The 20,223-nt window shown below is 41.8% G+C and overlaps 1 protein-coding gene across 3 annotated transcripts; it reads right to left on the bottom strand.

The window, feature by feature from the left end:
- Positions 1 to 479: 479 nt before the first annotated feature.
- On the bottom strand, positions 480 to 19,049 carry det1 (DET1 partner of COP1 E3 ubiquitin ligase). Of its 3 annotated transcripts, none has more exons than XM_029757957.1 (6): positions 18,763 to 19,049; positions 14,700 to 15,490; positions 14,212 to 14,565; positions 3,526 to 3,716; positions 3,165 to 3,305; positions 480 to 2,131 (listed from the first exon to the last, which is right to left on the bottom strand). In XM_029757957.1, exons 2-6 carry the CDS (start codon positions 15,426 to 15,428, stop codon positions 1,942 to 1,944), a joined length of 1,605 nt encoding a protein of 534 aa, XP_029613817.1. In that variant the 5' UTR covers positions 15,429 to 15,490; positions 18,763 to 19,049; the 3' UTR covers positions 480 to 1,941. The 3 variants fall into 3 exon arrangements, with proteins under 3 accessions (XP_029613817.1, XP_029613815.1, XP_029613816.1); XM_029757955.1 differs by having other exon boundaries at positions 3,114 to 3,305; positions 18,763 to 19,047; XM_029757956.1 differs by lacking the exon at positions 18,763 to 19,049 and adding an exon at positions 17,804 to 18,732 and having other exon boundaries at positions 3,114 to 3,305.
- Between the last annotated feature and the right edge of the window lie 1,174 nt (positions 19,050 to 20,223).

Raw genomic sequence — 20,223 nt, 5'->3', positions numbered from 1 at the left:
TGGTGGGTGTTTTAAAGGCCGTTCACGCGCGCAGTTTCAGGAAGGAGTCTGATTTATAACTGGAAACTAACTTTGGGACACAACAGCGGGAGTCTTGGTTGGACTCCCTGAAATGTCCTTCGTTCTGGTGGTTGGCACAACATGTGAAAGTACATGCAATTTTCAGTGTTCCACTGCATACTGTCATAAACAAATATCAGACACCCCCAGCTACTATCTAATCAACGCAACTTTGACATTATCCCACTCCTGGTTAGCGACTATTGGCATAAAAAGCCAAACCTAACAAAATATCTGCCAATGAATTTCCAGCAATATTGCCCTGTCTGTCAGTGTGGTGCGCGCGTTTGTCTATCACTCTGTGTGTAGCCAGTTGATGTGATAACCGTCTTGTGGGTTGACATTAATACTTTCCCCAAAACCGTCAAAAAAATGTTAACCGAAGAATAGGCTTACCTGGCAGAAGTATATCACGAGTGTGTATATCATTTGTATGTATTTTTTGTTATTTGCTAACTTTGCCATGAAATGAGCAGCAGCACTACAGAACCATTGCCAGACCAGCACACTCCTCACTTGCTAGAGGCGCAATTAAAGGGCCAGATGCACAATTAAAGTAGAATAACTTCCAGACCTTAAAAAAATGGTCTTCAGATGTAATTTAATCATTGACATTGACTCAGAACATCAAATTTCGTTGTTTCTCTATAAACAATTGCAATTTTGAGAGTAAATTAAAAAAATCTAAAAGCAGGAAAAATACAACTCAGAAAACATAACTTGGGAAAATATCAAACAGAATTTGAGGGAAAAAATATTATTTTAGAGGGCCCCCCCAGAGTTGTTTATTAACTACTATTTTACCAGGTATATTGACAAAAAAAGCATGCACTACTTTCTCTTGTACACTAAGGACCTGGGAAGAGTTGCAGGGGAGAGAAGAGAAGAATGTGCTTATTTGAAAGCTATAAAAAATGAGTAACTCATGACATGTAGCTCTCATATTAGAATAGGTTGGAGAACCCTGCTCTAGGAACTTTACTTACCAGACGTAAAGTGAATTGTGGCAAATAAACGTCAGAATCCAAATTTTATCCAAACCGCACCATATTCCTGCGCAATTAAACAGCGGGCTGCCATTAGACCTTCACGCGGGACTTCCTACCTCAACATCTAACACGGTTTACACAGCAGGAATATGGTGTGGTTTGAACAAAAGTTGCATTCAGATGTTTATTTGATAGCGAGTGACACATTTCACTTTACGTCTGGTAAGTAGAGTTTCTAGAGACTATACATATGGTTTTGTTTACAGGAAACGTAATGTTTTGGTGAAGCCAGCTACATTGTGTTAGGGTTATTTTCCGTCACCACCCACCAGAACGATGCACAACTCAGGGAGTCCAACCAATATAAAGACTGCCAATGTTGTGTCCCAAAGCTAACTGGAAACAGGCGTATATTTTTGTACGTGCGCAATCTTTTCAGAAATGCCGCAAGCAGATATTTAGTGTAGAACGGTTATATAAATGAGGCCCCTGAGCTACAAGGGGGCAATCAGGCTAATAACTAGGTCCACTCCGCAAAGCATATTATGAAAAATAGCTTTTACTGTAGCAAAATATTCATAATAACCTTAAAGAATCACAATCAATGATTAAATCACTTATTGAAATAAAATACAAATAAAACACAAAACAAAAATACATGTGTAAGAATAAAATTTGACCAAAAACAAAGGTATGTGGTGATATGGAAAAACAGATTTTGAGAGCAAGCCAAAACATATTTGGTCTTGTAAGGAATCCACGCCCCCATCCCAAGCTCCCCATTTCAACGTCAACTGGATCCTCCCACAGTCCAGTCTTATTTTGTTCCTCACACTAGGGGGAGAGGAAAAGGCTCTACACAGTTCTCCAGGTCTAGTCCACTGCTTTCTTCTCATACACAGACGTGCCGCATGTGGAAATTCACCACATACTCAGCGTTGGTCCTCTGTACTGAGATGGCGAATGGCTCAAAGGGGTGGAATGTGAATGCCACCAGCCGCCGGACTGCATGGTTAATGGGCCGGCCCAGCAGGCCTGCCTGGATCTTGAATTTCAGCAATCCAGAATCCCGAGCATAAAATCTACAGAGTTAATAAGAAAAACACAGTCTAAGCTTTTTCAAATGCAAGTTTAAAGGGATACAATGAGATTTCTATACTTACCCGGTCACATGAAATCGTGGAAACCATTTTTATGTCTCTGCGTGCAGTCTAAATTAAGTTAGAGATAGTCTTGCGAGCCAATGCTAACTAGCATTAGCGCAATGACTGGAAGTCATGCTAGATTATGCATTGGAGAATCCCAAAAATGCAGTCAACACAGTAGATTGTTTTTTTTCAGTAACAAGCAAGATATCTTAGTTCTTAGATATTTTCATATTTTTGCATATGCTAGTGTACCTTTAAACTTCCAGTCATTGCGCTAATGCTAGTTAGCATTGGCTTGCGAAACTACCCAACTTTCTTCATACTGCACGCAGAGACAATAAGGGTGTCCACGAGTTCATCTAACTCTGTGTAAGTAGAAGGGTTTAATTGCCAGAATCTCGCAGTATCTAAAAAAAAGTCTGTATCTAGGAACACACAGGTATACCAAAAGTTGTCATATAATGTATTAGTTATTGTAGTTTCCATTTCCAAACAAATGTAATACTTCCAATAACAAGACAGCTTACCATTATCATAAAACTTCCATTAAACACAGTTTCCAACAAGTGCCGGCCTCTTATAATGTCTGGGTATCGTTTCACATTTTAGCTAATAATAATAATAATGAATGCTCGTCTTTAATAAACGCCTGGTCAAAAAAGTGGAATTATGCATTCACTCATTTTGCCAGTCTGCTCCGGTGGAATCAAAGAGAATCTCTATCTCGCCCTGAATGATTGATGTCTCCAACAGACACCAAGGCAGCTCAGCGGTTCAAGCAAATAAACACCTGTTCTATTAATTGACGGTTTTAGGGTAAAAATTGATTAAATGTAATATTTACCAGGGCACAACACACAAATGTTTATTTGACAGAAAAACACATTAGAAATCAGCATTATCTTGCCAATGTTACCGGATGGGGTGGTCTCCACATGTTTTGGGCCGCTCCATCACAGATACCCACTTGTCGTCGTAGCTGAAGAGGGAAAGATCCAGGTAGGGGCTGCTGCTGTAGGACTGGGCACTAATGGGCAGCTGTCCCAGCAGCCTCCTCACCGCCTCAGTGTGACCGCCGTACTTTGCATTAACTATGGTGTCTTTGAACCTGACCACGAGGGATAAACAGTAGGAATTCACATTGTCAATGGAACAAAAAAAGGTGTAATTTCAGATTCACTTAGCAGAAAAATTTGAAGGAATACGCTGTTTTTAGATGCTAATTTCTCTAAATCGGTTCAATTTACTAGCCTTTGGATTGTGCCACACAGTATGGAGTTATTTTCATGTTATCCCTGTGGTAAGCCTCCCTCCCCGACCAACAATACCTTCTCTGAACCTGCCGTGCAAAGTTGTTGCTGGAGGCTGAGCAGGGGAACTGAACAGCTTCGCTGTGGAGCGAAGCGTTCCGAAACAGGTCACAGAAGTCCTCAAACAGCGCCAGAAGTTTGTCAGAAGTGTTCTCAAAGACTGCCAACACCTCTGTCGACACCATGTTGTACACCACAAAGAATGAGGGCTGAGAGAAGAGCAGACAGATATGAAGTTAGGAATTAAAAGGATATGCACTTTCACATTAGCAAGAAATCATATTTGAAATATAGCTGCACTCGGAGACAAAATCAATATTTCAAATCAGAATACGTTTTCTACACAATAGAGACTGAGCATGAGCCCCGACCTACAGTATAGGAGGAAGGTGGAATCCTATTAACCCGGCTCAGATGCTCGTCGTATGTGGCAGGGCTTGCAGATGGCGGATTACAAAGGGAAACCCAGCCATGAGTTGCCCAGCGATGCAGAACTCCCAAACAAGCCAAATGCCTTTTATGCTCGCTTTGAGGAATATAACATTGCCTTGCGTGCAAGCCCAAGTTTGTCCGGATAACTATGTCAACCAGCTCTCCATGGCCAATGTGAGCAAAACGCTTAAACAGATTAACAAAACACAGACGGAATACCAGGGTGCGTTCTCCAAGCATGCGCAGACCAGCCAGCAAGTGTCTTCAGAAACATTTTCAATCTCTCCTTGTCCCAGTCTGCAATCCCAACATGTTTCAAACTGACCACCATTGTCCCAGTTCCCCAAGTACTCCAAGTTAACCTTCCTAAATGACTATCGCCCTGTAGGACTCACATCTGTGATTATGAAGTGCTTTGAAAAGCTGGTCATGACACACATCAACACCATCATCCCAGACACCCTAGAACCACACCAATTTGCATACCGCAAACTGCCCCTCTCCCACCTGGACAAGAGGGGAAATAACTATGTGAGAATGCTGTTCATAGACTACAGCTCAGCGTTCAACACCATAGTCCCATCCAAGCTCTGGGTCTGAACCACTCCCTCTGCAACTGGATCCTTGGACCTTATTAATCAATATTGCGTAGAAGCTATTCTAAGACTTCACATGACTGGACAGGGGTGCAGCTGTGGGTGGCATAGGCCAACCCACTTGGGAGCCCGGCCCAGCCACGGGGGAGCCCGGCCCAGCCAATCAGAATGAGTTTTTCCCCACAAAAGGGCTTTATTACAAACAGAAATACTCCTCAGTCTCATCAGCTGTCAGGGTGGCTGGTCTCAGACAATCCCACATATGAAGAAGCAGGATGTGGAGGTCCTTGGCTGGCGTGGTTACACGTCGTCTGCGGTTGTGAGGCCGGTTGGACGTACTCACAAATTCTCTAAAACGACGTTGGAGGTGGCTTATGGTAGAGAAATTAACATTCAATTCTCTGCCAAAGGCTCTGGTGGACATTCCTGCAGTCAGCATGCCAATTGCACGCTCCTTCAAAACTTGAGACATCTGTGGCATTGTGTTGTGTAACAAAACTGCACATTTTAAAGTGGTCTTTTATTGTCCCCAGCACAAGGTGCACCTGTGTAATGATCATGCTGTTTAATCAGCTTCTTGTTATGCCACACCTGTCAGGTGGATGGATTATCTTGGCAAAGGAGAAATGCTCACTAACAGAGATGTAAACAAACACATTTGGGCACAACATTTGAGAGAAATAAGCTTTTTGTGCGTATGAAACATTTCTGGGATCTTTTATTTCAGCTCATGCAACACTTTACATGTTGCCTTCAGATTTTTGTTCAGTGTATATATGGTCAAAATCATCCCTTTAACCCGTACCATTAAATACAGACTGAAATAGAGGTACTAGTGTCATAGATTGAGTACAACCAAAAGGTTTTATTTGGCTAGCTCAGTTGTGGCTTGCTCAGTAAAACATTTTTTTTAAATGGCTACAAAGAGGACCATTAGGATAATTCAAGTTGCTTTATCAATGGCAAAAATACTTCAAATGAGGAGACAACACTCAATAAGCCATTCATCCTCAAAAGCTCTGTCCTTTATGCGTAGGCCCATAGTCCAAAATTGCTGTTCTGCAGAATGAACGAGTCATGCGTTCCACCTGGCCACCAGTGGTGGGAAAAGTACCCAATTGTCATACTTGAGTAAAAGTAAAGATACCTTAATAGATAATTACTGAAGTAAAAGTGAGTCACCCAGTAAAATACTACTTGAGCAAAAGCCTAAAAGTATTTCGTTTTAAATATACTTATACATATCAAAACTAAATGTAATTGCTGAAATATACTTAAGCATCAAACATAAAAGTATAAATAATTTCAAATTCCTTATATTAAGCTAACCAGACAGCACCAAAACTTTAAAGTAGTACTTTAAAGTATTTTTACACCACTGCTTGCCACCACATTCAGCAGCTTATTTTGTGCATCACAAAACTTGCACATAAAGAGTGGAAGCCTTGTTTAGGGATGGTGATTTAATGGCGATGTGGTGGGTGCCGTCTATTGCGCTGTTCGTATTTGGGAATCCATTGATAGAATCATGGCAAAGAAACCCCTCTTGACTTCAACCTGTTGTGCGATGGTGTATGGAAATTGTATACGTTACAGTTTGTTTTGCTGATGATTGCAACCAAAACATTGGCTCATCGAGGGCTGTGAGATGCCGATCAGCAAGCTCCTGCTGAAAAGTGCCTGTTGCCAAAAACCCAAGGGTTGATAGCACTTGGATATGGACCGGAATGGCATGAGTTTGTCTTTTTTAAAGTACACTATATATACAAAAGTATGTGGACACCCCTTCAAATTAGTGGATTCAGCTATTTCAGCCACACCCATTGCTGACAAGTGTGTAAAATAAAGCACACTGCCAAACAATCTCCATAGACAACATTGGCAGTACAATGGCCTTACTGAAGAGCTCAGTGACTTTCAATGTGGCACTGTCATAGGATGCCACCTTTCCAACAAGTCAGTTCGTCATATTGCTGCCCTGCTAGAGCTGCCCCGGTCAACTGTAAGTGCTGTTATTGGGGAAGACCCTTTCCTGTTTCAGCATGACAATGCCCCTGTGCACAAAGCAAGGTCCATACAGAAATGGTTTGTCAAGATTGGTGTGGAAGAACTTGACTGGCCTGCACAGAGCCCTGACCTCAACCCCAAAGAACACATTTAGGATGAATTGGAACTGACCTCACTAATGCTCTTGTGGCTGAATGGAAGCAAATCCCTGCAGCAATGTTCCAACATCTAGTGGAAAGCCTTCCCAGAAGAGTGGAGGCTGTTATAGCAGCAAAGGGGGGACCAACTCCATATTAATATCCATGATTTTGGACTGAAATGTATGACGAGCAGGTGTCCACATACACTACATAACCAAAAATGTGTTTTAAATTCTTGCAAAAATCCTATAAGATTGGATCATCAGATATAATTTCCCAAAACCAATCTGTACTTTCTGCAGAAAAACCACCACCAGTCTTTAAAAAAAAAAAAACACTGAAATGCAGCAAATACCAAATCTTCCAACAGAGCAAGATCAGCCATTTCTCATTTCGATTTCCCATTACCTCAGTATTTTATAGTATATCAACAATGGTTTCACTTTCACACATAGTCCTACAGTACCTCTAATTTAACAAATTACCTATACTTTATATGGATTATCCTAACAAATGACCTATACTTTATATGGATTATCCTAACAAATGCACTGATATGGTCAAATTGGCATGTCAAGATATGTTGCATGAATTCATAATGGGAATACAATGAAATTGGAAAATTATTTAATGATTACTCACAATTTCCCCACTCTACGCTTGACAAGCAGTTCCTTTTCCACCACTTGGCACTGTGCGTGCGCATGGTCAAGGCTGTGCGTAAATTTACACACACTCAAGCCAACGTTCATATTGATAAATTTCACACTTTGCATGGAAATTATCCCACAAATGGTTTACGCACAGATTTGTGCCTACCCATGATTGATAAATGAGGCTCCCTGGATTTCCCGACGGGCGGCACCAGGTGGTGAGGGTAGGCAAACAACACCTCCGCCACTCTGACCCTCAACACGGGGCCCCCTCAGGGGTGTGTGCTTAGTAATCAAGTTTGCTGAAGACACGACTGTGGTAGGACTGATCACCGACAGCGAGGAGTTAGCCTACAAGGAGGTCAGAAACTTAACAGTGTGATGCCAGGAAAACAACCTCTCCCTAAACGTGAGTAAGACCAAGGAGCTGATCGTGAACTATAGGAGAAAGAGGGGAGAGTACGCCCACATCGACGGGGCTGTTGTGGACTGTGTAGAGTGTCAAGCAATGTTCCCCGAGCGCAAACTTGAGTGTTTTGAAGATTCACGTTTACTGTGAACACAGGCTGTACCCGCTTTAAGTTACAGTTTTATAAGTGGCCAAGTAGGCTACTGTGGCAATTTGATCATCATGTAGGCCTACCATAGTGGCCTACCATCAAAAACAATGGAGAAAATGCATCCCATTGAGTAGGACTACATTCCATGAGACTTGTGAAAAAACATGCAGGGCTTGACATTAACCTGCTTATCCACTTATCCTTTAGACAAGGAGGTAATTGAACATGTTGTTGTTTGATGCAAGAAACCACTTTACAAAATAAAATGTATTATTAATCCCATACCATTATTACAGAGAATCAGACAAATTATGCTATTATGCCCTCTGCCTATTGGCTACTTAGTTTATTCAAGCCTGTCTCAAAATACAACACTGCCCCTTTAACACATAAAAAAGTTATTTACCTGACTCACTTTCAAAGACGTCTAGAAATGTACACACATTTTGTGCTCTTGTAGGAAGCAATCACTCTCCTATTGCTGACAACAAATGATCTATAACTGGGCTAATAACTCACTAACTAGCAAAGAATATGAACAAAATGTGCACACGTGGCTACATGCAGCTGTCGCTTTGATCTCAACACAAGCGCATCTACTCACGACCACAGCTGTAAAGACAGTCCAGGTCAAAGTAAATGGCACAGATCCATATATGGCAATGGTCTATTTGCATATAGGCCTACTGCAGCTCTGATTGGTTATGCCGCACTGGTCTATGTACAGTACGGGCTGAGTAGTGTGTGTCAATGCAATAGAATCCTACTCCGACGTGTTCTGCCTACAACATCTCTTGCATAGTTAGTTTTGTTTCAGTATGTTGCATTGAAAGTGGCTAATATTGCATTGATTCAATCACAATTGCCACAGTAAAGGGAAACACTGACAGTGTTAACAGGGAAAACTCTAGAAAATTGAGTGAAGTTCACTCTCGTTCTTCTCTCCATGGGCTGATACAGTATTTCTGTTGCTCGGCAATTCCAGGGGAGCTGCGCACCCGCGCGTAGTTTAGAGGGAACATTAGCGTCAAGTTCCTTGGCGTCCACATCACTAAGGACTTAACATGGTCCACACCAGTGGAGGTTCCTCAGAGGAGGAAGGGGAGGACCATCCTCCTCAGTGAATTTCATAAAAATAAAAATGGTAAAACATTGAAGTGATCCTTTTCAGATCAAACTATACTAAATATATTCACGTCACTAAATAATTGATTATTTTGTAATGAAGGTCTACAGTAGCCTCAACAGCAGTAGGGTAGCACCAAGGTGTAGCCGGAGGACAGCTGGCTTCCGTCCTCCTCTTGGTACATTGACATCAATACAAAACCTAGGAGGCTCTTGGTTCTCAGCCCCATCCACAGACTTACACAGTAATTATGACAACTTCCGAAGGACGTCCTCCAACCTATCAGAGCTCTTGCAGCATGAACTGACATGTTGTCCACCCAATCAAAGGATCAGAGAATGAATCTAGTACTGAAAGCATAAGCTACAGCTAGCTAGCACTGCAGTGCATAAAATGTGGTGAGTAGTTGTCTCAGAGAAAGAAAATAGTTGAACAGTATTCAACAAATTAATTTCTTCAAAAATGAAGGAGAAGCAAGAGAAAGTGTCATTTTTTTCAGTTTCACTTACTTAGCTAGCAAATGCAGCTGGCTAGTTACTCAAACACCCGGCTCAAACAGAGGGATGCTATGATAGCTAGCTGGCTATGACTATCCAACACAACACTGGAACTCTTCCAAGTCAAGATAAGCTTTTGGTTTTATTAATGTATTGCCAGTGAGGCCCGCCGGTCTAACTGCTTACTGACTATACACTGTAACATTACAGTATGATTGTAGCGGGTTTACTAACGCTTTAGTTCTATTAGCTATGTTGATTATGACGTTACTTTAGCTAATATGGTGACAATGAGGTAGGCTGTGTGTAGCGGTTATGACATGATTAAGCTTGGAAAGGTTTTTTCGCCTGGTCACATACAGCTGATGCGTTTTCCATTGGAGTCCACAAAAGAAGGGAAAAGGTGAGAGGAGGAGAGTGCATAGAGGCTAGAATGAATAAAAATGTGGCTGTTATGAAAATTAACTCTGTTAATGCGTGATCAGAGGTGTATTCAATCCACCGATTCTGTTGAAAAACGTTTCTTAACCACGGATCAAACAAAACAGGGATAAAAATACCTGAATTTGTCCAATAGAAACTCTTGTTTGCCACTGTTGGACTAATGACTACACCCTAGATAAGCTAGATGCAGGCAAGAGAGTGTTATGCGGTATTGAATTTGTCACTGTCCATGTGTCTCTGTCTGTCATCTAAAAAAAATTCTCGACCTGTGTGCACCTACGTTGTAAACTTTCTTTCATAGGCTAGGTTGTAGTAACCTCATGATGGGCATAGAGAAAATTTGAGTATCATGTAGTACTCTAAACCTATCAATGTTACATTGAGCTGGGTAAATGGAATATGAATGACAGTCATCCAACATGCTGTAATAGAAATAAGTCCATGCTCATGGAAAAAAAATGTTTGTCCTCCCTCATAAACGGCACTGACTGACACGGGTCCACACACACCCACATAGTCGTGAAGAGGGCACAGCAGCGCCTCTACCCCCTAAGGAGGCTGAAAAGATTTGTCATGGGCCCTCGGATCCTCAAAAAGTTCTACAATTGCACCATTGAGAGCATCTTGACTGGCTGCATCCCCGCTTGGCATGGCAAATGCACCACCCTTAACTTCAAAGCGCTACAGAGGGTGGTTCGGACATCCCAGTACATCACTGGGGCCAAGCTCCCCTGCCATGCAGAACCTCTATATCAGGCAGTGTAAGGCCCGAAAAATTGACAAAGACTTCAGGCAACTAAGCCATACGTCCGGCAAATGGTACCGGAGCACCGGCTCTCAGACCAACAGGTTCCGAGACAGCTTCTACCCCAAAACATATGACTGCTAAATAGCCAGGTGGCTAAATAATCAATTAATGGTACCTGAACTATCTGCACTGACTATCTTGCACTGACCCTACGCACACTCACTAGACTATATATACACTATATACTAGAGGTCGACCGATTAAGATTTTTCAATGCCGATACCGATACTGATTATTGGAGGACCCCAAAAAAACGATACCGATTAAATCGGCTGATTTTTTTATTTATTTATTTTTAATAATGACAATTACAACAATACTGAATGAACACTTATTTTAACTTAATATAATACATCAATAAAATCAATTTAGTCTCAATTAAATAATGAAACATGTTCAATTTGGTTTAAATAATGCAAAAACAAAGTGTTGGAGAAGAAAGTAAAAGTGCAATATGTGCCATGTAAAAAAGCTAACGTTTAAGTTCCTTGCTCAGAACATGAGAACATATGAAAGCTGTTGTTCCTTTTAACATGAGTCTTCAATATTCCCAGGTAAGAAGTTTTAGGTTGTAGTTATTATAGGAATTAAAGGACTATTTCTCTCTATACGATTTGTATTTCATATACCTTTGACTATTGGATGTTCTTATAGGCACCTTAGTATTGCCAGTGTAACAGTATAGCTTTCGTCCCTCTCCTCGCTCCTACCTGGGCTCGAACCAGGAACACATCGACAACAGCCACCCTAGAAGCAGCGTTACCCATGTAGAGCAAGGGGAAAAACTACTCCAAGTCTCAGAGCGAGTGACGTTTGAAACGCTATTAGCGCGCACCCGGCTAACTAGCTAGCCATTTCACATCGGTTACACCAGCCTAATCTTGGGAGTTGACAGGCTTGAAGTCAAACAGCGCAATGCATTGCGAAGGGCTGCTGGCAAACGCACGAAAGTGCTGTTTGAATGAACGCTTACGAGCCTGCTGCTGCCTACCATCGCTCAGTCAGACTGCTCTATCAAATCATAGACTAAATTATAACATAATAACACACAGAAATACGAGCCTTAGGTCATTAATATGGTCGAATCCGGAAACTATCATCTCGAAAACAAAACGTTTTTCCTGTCAGTGAAATACGGAACCGTTCCGTATTTTATCTAACGGGTGGCATCCCTAAGTCTAAATATTCCTGTTACATTGCACAACCTTCAATGTTATGTCATAATTACGTAAAATTCTGGCAAATTAGTTCGCAACGAGCCAGGCGGCCCAAACTGTTGCATATACCCTGACTCTGCGTGCAATGAACGTTAGAGATGTGACACAATTTCATGTTAGCAGGCAATATTAACTAAATATGCAGGTTTAAAAATATATACTTGTTTATTGATTTTAAAGAAAGGCATTGATGTTTATGGTTAGGTACATTGGTGCAACGACAGTGCTTTTTTCGCAAATGCGCTTGTTAAATCAACACCCGTTTGGCGAAGTAGGCTATGATTCAATGATAAATTAACAGGCACCGCATTGATTATATGCAACGCAGGACATGTTAGATAAACTAGTAATATCATCAACCATGTGTAGTTAACTAGTGATTATGTTAAGATTGATACGTTTTTTATAAGATAAGTTTAATGCTAGCTAGAAACTTACCTTGGCTTCTTGCTGCCCTCGCGTAACAGGTAGTCAGCCTGCCAGGCAGGCTCCTCGTGGAGTGCAATGTAAGGCAGGTGGTTAGAGCGTTGGACTAGTAACCGTAAGGTTGCAAAAACGAATCCCCAAATCCCCCCTGAACAAGGCAGTTAACCCCCGTTCCTAGGCCGTCATTGAAAATAAGAATGTGTTCTTAATCTGACTTGCCTAGTTAAATAAAGGTGTAAAAAAAACATTTTTTTAAATTCAAATAAATTAAAATTAAAAATCGGCAAATCGGTGGCCAAAAATACCGATTCTTATGAAAACGTGAAATTGGCCCTAATTAATCGTCCATTCTGATTAATCGGTCGACCTCTACTATATACACACTCACTAGACTATATATACACACTATATACACACTCACTAGAATATATATACACACACTCACTAGACTATATATACACATACCATGAACACACTCACTAGACTATATATACACACACACACCATGAACACACTCACTAGACTATATATACACACACACCATGAACACACTCACTCACACACTACATTGACATAACACAAACGCATACCGACAACACACACATTACACACTTTTACACTCATAATTTGCTGTTGCTCTGCTGTTCTTTATTTAACTCTCATCTATCCTGATGCCTAGTCACTTTACCCTGCCTTCATCTACATATCTACCTCAAATACCTTATTATTATCTATCCTGATGCCTAGTCACTTTACCCTGCCTTCATCTACATATCTACCTCAAATACCTTATTATTATCTATCCTGATGCCTAGTCACTTTACCCTGCCTTCATGTACATATCTACCTCAAATACCTTATTATTATCTATCCTGATGCCTGGTCCCTTTACCCTGCCTTCATCTACATATCTACCTCAAATACCTTATTATTATCCATCCTGATGCCTGGTCCCTTTACCCTGCCTTCAGATACCTTATTATTATCCATCCTGATGCCTGGTCCCTTTACCCTGCCTTCAGATACCTTATTATTATCCATCCTGATGCCTAGTCACTTTACCCCGCCTTCATGTACATATCTACCTCACATACCTTATTATTATCTATCCTGATGCCTAGTCACTTTACCCTGTCTTCATGTACATATCTACCTCAAATACCTTATTATTATCTATCCTGATGCCTCGTCACTTTACCCTGCCTTCATGTACATATCTACCTCAAATACCTTGTACCTCTGCTTATTAATATGGTACTGGTACTTCCTGTACATAGCTCCATTCTTGTGTTTTTATTTTACGCTTCTTGTGTTAGTTTTTTTCCCCTCTGAATCGTTGGGAAGGACTCGTAAGCAAGCCTTTCACAGTAAAGTCTACACCAGTTGTATTCGGCATGTGACAAATAACATTTGATTTGGTTCCTATTCCACAGTCCCCTTATGTAGGATATAGAATAACTAATTCAATCAATCGCAGACAGTGGATTTCCAGATAGTGCTTTACACAGTTTCCTCTACCATTATACAGGTGGGACAGGCCCCCCTGCCTAGCTCTGTTATCCACTGCCTAGCTCTGTTATCCCCTGCCTAGCTCTGTTATCCCCTGCCTAGCTCTGTTATCCCCTGCCTAGCTCTGTTATCCCCTGCCTAGCTCTGTTATCCCCTGCCTAGCTCTGTTATCCCCTGCCTAGCTCTGTTATCCCCTGCCTAGCTCTGTTATCCACTGCCTAGCTCTGTTATCCACTGCCGAAAATAATTTGGTTGCAAATTACCACTAGAGATCCTTAATTAGGTGTACCTGGGAGGGGTCAGTGACTCGCAGGGTGACCACATCCTCGCTGGTGTATTTAATGAAGAGGTGGTGCTCATCCAGCAGCTGCATCTTCCACATCCTCAGCTGTCTCAGCTGGTCAAAGAACTGGAAGAAGCGTCGCTTGGCGGTGGCGCTGCCGTCCTTCTCAGCCTGTCTCCACAGGTAGACCAGTAGTCTGTGCTTCAGGGAGTTGATGGTCTTCTCCTTGTAGAGGCGGGAGAAGCCTGGCTGGCCCTCGGCCCGGGCCTCAGTGTACACCGCAGACAGAGTCAGGAGGTCGTCCTCGTAGCAGAACCGACCGATGGTCCGCACGTCCAGAAACAACCCCTCTGATGTCACCTACAGGATGACATTAGAACTATAAAAACATTCATTTAATTTCATAAAAGCATTCAATCAAGATGGTTTAACATAATAATCTCACTACCAGGTAAGCATAGGGTACAGAAGATGAGGCAGGCTGAAATATACACCTGAAAGACATGGATTGTCTGCTGCTGAACAGAAAGAACAGCCAGTATGTTACGGTAGAGGTAAAGTCCCTGGTTGTGCGAGAGGATGATCTTGTCACACTTGAAGGACCTGGTGTCACAAAGCCGGCCAGTGTGCAGGTCAATGACGTGCAGTGAGTAGTCCTCCAGAGGAGAGCGAGGGTTGGGAGTCACAGACTCGTTGTTGCGGTACACCTCAAAGAAGTGTGGAGAGGGCTCCTCGGGCACGTAGACCGCTGAACCCACGATCACATAGCGACAGTCATCAGTGAACAGGCTGCACTCTCGGTTCAGGTGCTCTCCATTGGAAGCCACGTTAGTGACGTGCAGGAGGGAAAAGAAGCGCTCAAAGAGGCGGCCGCAGATGTTGAGGGAGCGCTGGTCATTGCCGTTGGCCAGGGTCTCCCCATCCTGCCCCAGCAGCAGATCCTCCGCTGCATGGCAGCCCTGGTACTCATAGATCTCCAGGGAGGTCTGGTCAGAGGAGAAGGCTATGAAGCAGCGTCCATCTGGGGAGAACTTGCGTAGGAAGCAAGGAGGCTTCTCTACATTTACCACAGTGAAGTTTGGGAAAAGGTTCTGGTGGAAGCAGCGCCCGCGGTACCAGTGGGCTGCAGCCCGGCCAGAGAAGATCCGCCGCCGCTCCAGTCGATGGACCACATTCTGGTTCTGGATGCGCCTGGGTTTCAGAGTCGGGGAATCATCTTCCATTGTTTGATTGTTGCCAACTCCCACCAACTGGTAGCTACATCACAAATCTCTCTGTATGGCAACTAGTTAAAGAGGTAATACAAAACAATTAAATCAATACACAATTAATTTGAAAGTGCAACAGCTTATCAGCATTGTAACATCACACAGGTCATTTCTAACTCAAATTAGTTACATCAGGGGTGTATTCACTAGGATCCAATCGGAACCATCGGAAGCACACAGAAGCAAAGGAAAACGAAAAATGGAGGAACCTACCCCAATCTGTCCAATAGAAAAGGTTTCCATTGCAAATCATCTTGTTTTGGTGCAAAATGTTTTGCAATAGTGTCCGACTAATGAATACACCCCTGGGCTGCCCTTAGTTCGATTTAACGCTACGCTTCGTGACAGTTTGTAGTCCTGAATGACACATTTCCCCCAAACGGCATGTACCGTTTTTCAACAGCCTTTGAAATACATTTGCTCCCATTTGGTGGGTGTGGCAAGGTGTGGTCATTTGAAATTGCTAAACTCCTGGTCATTCTGTATAGTACTGTTTGTTTAATTAAACTTTGAATACCGTTCTGTCGTACTGAACGCACCCCAGGTGTAATGTTGTTCACTAGCTACAGATTGTATGCCTGATAATGTGATATAATCAAAGATTTGTGAGGTCCATTATTGGCTGTTACAGGAAAGCCCCATACAAACCACCTCCATAGATTTGTTTTAACTAACCTGTTCTTGGCGATACTTTTTTAAACGAATCGAGAATGAAGTATCTTAGAAATGTCAGTTTCCAATTGCAGGTGGTTCTACAAAACCAACAGAAAATTCAGAAAGATATTAAATCCATGTTTTTTATTGTGTGAGATATGTCTCTGGTATGTGTGTAGATATTTGTTTTGGTCGCATTGTGACGCGCAGTCATTTACTTCTACACATGGCTGTGACGCATAGAAACGACTACACCCTAGTTCCTGCAAAAAGCTGGGAAATGCTAGATGTGCAGCAGCTAAGATGGTGAGGAACCTCCTTGCACGGTACAAAACATGGATTTAATATCTTTGAGTTATCGCTGTTTTTTTTAAAGCTATAGCGGCCGTTTATAATAATCATTTGGTGGATGTTTATATTTATCCAACTACACATGTACAAGCGTGTATTATACATGTGTGAATTGGAAATGTGTTTCTGCATATCCCAACTCTCCTTGAGACACCCTTGGAGTGGGGTCACAGCCAGGGTCTGCCATTATCAATGGCGACTTTGGAGAAATTAGGGTTTAGGGCCTTGCTCAAGGACACATCAACAAATGTATCACATTGTCAGCGAGGAGATTCGAACTAGGAACCTTTCGGTTACTGGCCCAACGTTCTAACGCGCTAGGCTACCTGCCACCCAGTAATGGTCACCAAAAATATTTGGTTATTTCACATTATCTAGCGTACAATCTGTAGCTAGTCATTCACTAGCCCATTCATAGACACTAACTATACTAAACAAAATTATAAACGCAACATGTAAAGTGTTGGTCCCATGTTTCATGAGCTGGAATAAAAGATCCCAGAAATGTTCCATACGCACAAAAGCTTATTTCTCTCAAATGTTGTGCCCAAATTTGTTTAGTGTTAGTGAGCATTTCTGCTTTGCCAAGAAAATCCATCCACCTGACAGGTGTGGCATATCAAGAAGCTGATTAAACGCCATGATCATTACACAGGTGCACCTTGTGCTGGGGACAATAAAAGGCCATTCGAAAATTTGCAGTTTTGTTACACAACACAATGCCTCAGGTTTTGAGGGAGTGTGCAAATTGCATGCTGACTGCATGAATGTCCACCAGAGCAGTTGCCAGAGAATTGAATGTTCATTTCTCTACCATAACCCGCCTCCAACATATTTTTAGAGTATTTGTCAGTACCTCCTACTGGACTAAAAACCACATGTAACCATGCCAGCCCAGGACCTCCACATCCGGCTTCTTTACCTGCGGGATCATCTGATACCAACCACCCAGACAGCTGATGAAACAGGAGTATTTCTGTCTGTAATAAAGTCCTTTTGTGGCCTGGCTCCAATGTGGGTGGGCCTATGTCCTCCCAGGCCCACCCACTGGGGAGCCAGGTCATGTTCAATCCAGAGATTAGGGCCTAATTTATTTAAATTGACTGATTTTCTCATTAACTGTAAGTCAGTAAAATCTTGACATTTTTGCATTTATATTTTGGTTCAGACAGTTAGCGCCTATTGATGAAGGCATATATCTTCTTCCTGGCGGACTTTTGCTTGCGCTAAATGTTAACACGCATTGCTTGCGGTACGGTTTTGGAAACATAATATCTATCATATTAACGAGAAATAATAATAAAAAAGGTTAAATTACTACAAACCTTTACTAAAGGCTTTATAGGGTTAGTGTTCCCACACTGCCATATCTCCATGTTACAGCGTTTGTTTACGGAAGACTGCCGGAAGAGAGGTAACCACCTGTGCTAATTAGCTATCTACAGTGCTATATTGGCACACTCCACTTATCAAGACCCTTGTCAAATAAGGCGCGTCGTCGCCTGATTTTATAGTAAGCCTTGAGGTAGTACCATCCAGCACGTGTATGCCGCGTACAGAACAACTGAGAATTCGGGAAAATACGAGGTCAAAATCATGAAGTCAGTGATCTTCAGGTTGGAAAGTCGAGTTGGATGACCGTTCAAAACGATTTTCCCAGTCGGAGTTCGTTTTTTCCCGAGTTCCCAGTTGTGTTGAACGCGTCAGTAGAAGGTGTGTTTTTCATGCCGAACCCCTACCTTGAGATGACGTAGGCACCTTTTCGTGACTCTACGTCACGATTTCAATGGAAGAGTTGAACCACTAGGGGTAAAAATAGCTAGATTTACTCCTAAAATACCAAAATATATAACTTTTCCAAAACGAACTGTCAAAATAATGACCAGAATTAACGTGTTTCACTATAACTAAACCTAAAACATCTCGTGTTCGATTCAAAACGTTTTGAAATGCATAGTTATACATAATGAATATAACGGACGAATCATTTATTTGAATGGGTAAACCCGTTCAATTCATTATATTTCTATGCATTTAATCCTACCCGTTAGGCGAAATCGAGATAGATACAGTAACTTTTTTCAACTGGGCCCTTTTCTCCTTACAGTAACGTTACATACAAACTACCGTTAACTAAACAGTCTGAACTAGCTCGCTTGTGTTCCATATTTTATACCACGGCACAAGTTTCCCGAATCGCTAGCTAAACATCCATTCATTGGGAGCAAGTCATAGGCGGTTACAGAGCCAGCAGAATTCATTATCTAACAATAACGTTACTCACCTGTTGCTTGATGTGAATTTGTCAAGCCAGTAACATTATGCTATCTAGCTACAAAAACGATCAGATTATCAAATGCGGAAATAACGTTTGTTAGTTACAGTCTTGGGGCAGGCAGTAAAAATGCGACTATGTGGCAAGCTTGGAACATTTGTTCTGAACATGAATCGTGTTTTCTCAACACTGTTTCATGTTGTTAGCATTAGATAGATAGCTAGATAACAAGCTAAGAGAGAGCCAAGGGCAGCAAGAGATGTATCCTCTACAGTGGAACTGTTCCTCAATCCTCACAGCGCCACGGCAAACTCAGGTTGAAAATAGTATCGCATCACGTAGACGCCACACTTGACCAAAGGGGAGACTAAGGAAACTGACCTGCACAACGACTAATCAAAATCCAAAACGTACTTTAACCCTAACCTTAACCAAACCCTTAACCCTGACCCTAACCTAATTTTTACCAATTCTGAAATTAAATATTGGTTTGCAGGTCAGGAGTGTCTGTATTAAAAATATGAACTGGTAGTAAGCCTGTAGCTATTTAATGAAACAACCTCACTCACATATTCCTGATTAATTCTGTTTAGGAGTTTTCCTTGCCATGTGACCTGATCAATGACCTGATCAAAGTTTTTCTTGGTCTTGGTGCACTCCTGTCCATACTAGTAGGTCAAATCATCTGAACCCATTATAAAGTAGTGTATAGAGAGAAATTGGGCTTAATTATTAAATTGTCTACGAAACCCAAAAATGCATCTTGTTCTTAAGACTCCAATATTGGACAGAAAAAGCAGAAGGAAGGACAACAGAAGAAAGCCCTCATGCTTGACCTTGAGAGCATGATAATGGACTTATGTACAATTATCCCTAACCCACGTGTCTCGTAGATTACAAGTCGTTAATTTCCAGTAAGAGTGTGCGGTGAACACATAAAGATAGTGCTAAAAACAGTGGCAAGAAAAATTAAATAGTCCACTTTTCAAAGTACTGCAGTTTTTACCATGTAACGCAATGTAGGCCTTCTATGGTATTTTTTTGAATAGCCAAAAATAATAGCTGGTGCTCTACTACTCAGAGGGGATGTGTGTAGCCCATCAATAACTTCTTCAGGGAGAGTATCCTCTCCCACACTTTTCTTTTGAGTTTTTGTTTATCAACTCATTCATTTCTAATATCCCATACCCCTTTCACCTCAGCTTTTAGCAGCTGTTTGCAAAGTATGATTTGGGTTGAGAAAAGGACATGGCAGAAGGGGTATTCAAACGCTCTTGGGCTACTCTGGAGGAATACAGGGATAGAGCATACATATGTAGGATCTTAATTTGAGCCAGTTTGCTACAGCAGGAAAATTATCCTGCAACAAAAGGAATTATTATGTGAATTATTATGAGGATTATAATTAATGGCCATTTTTGTAGGTGTTGATACGTTTGTTGTTAGAGCAAATCAAGGCTAAAATTGATA

Source organism: Salmo trutta, chromosome 7, assembly GCF_901001165.1.
Source record: "Salmo trutta chromosome 7, fSalTru1.1, whole genome shotgun sequence".
Taxonomy (NCBI): Eukaryota; Metazoa; Chordata; class Actinopteri; order Salmoniformes; family Salmonidae; genus Salmo; species Salmo trutta.
The sequence above is the reverse complement of the archived record's forward strand: the minus strand, read 5'-3'. Positions and strand labels throughout refer to the sequence as shown.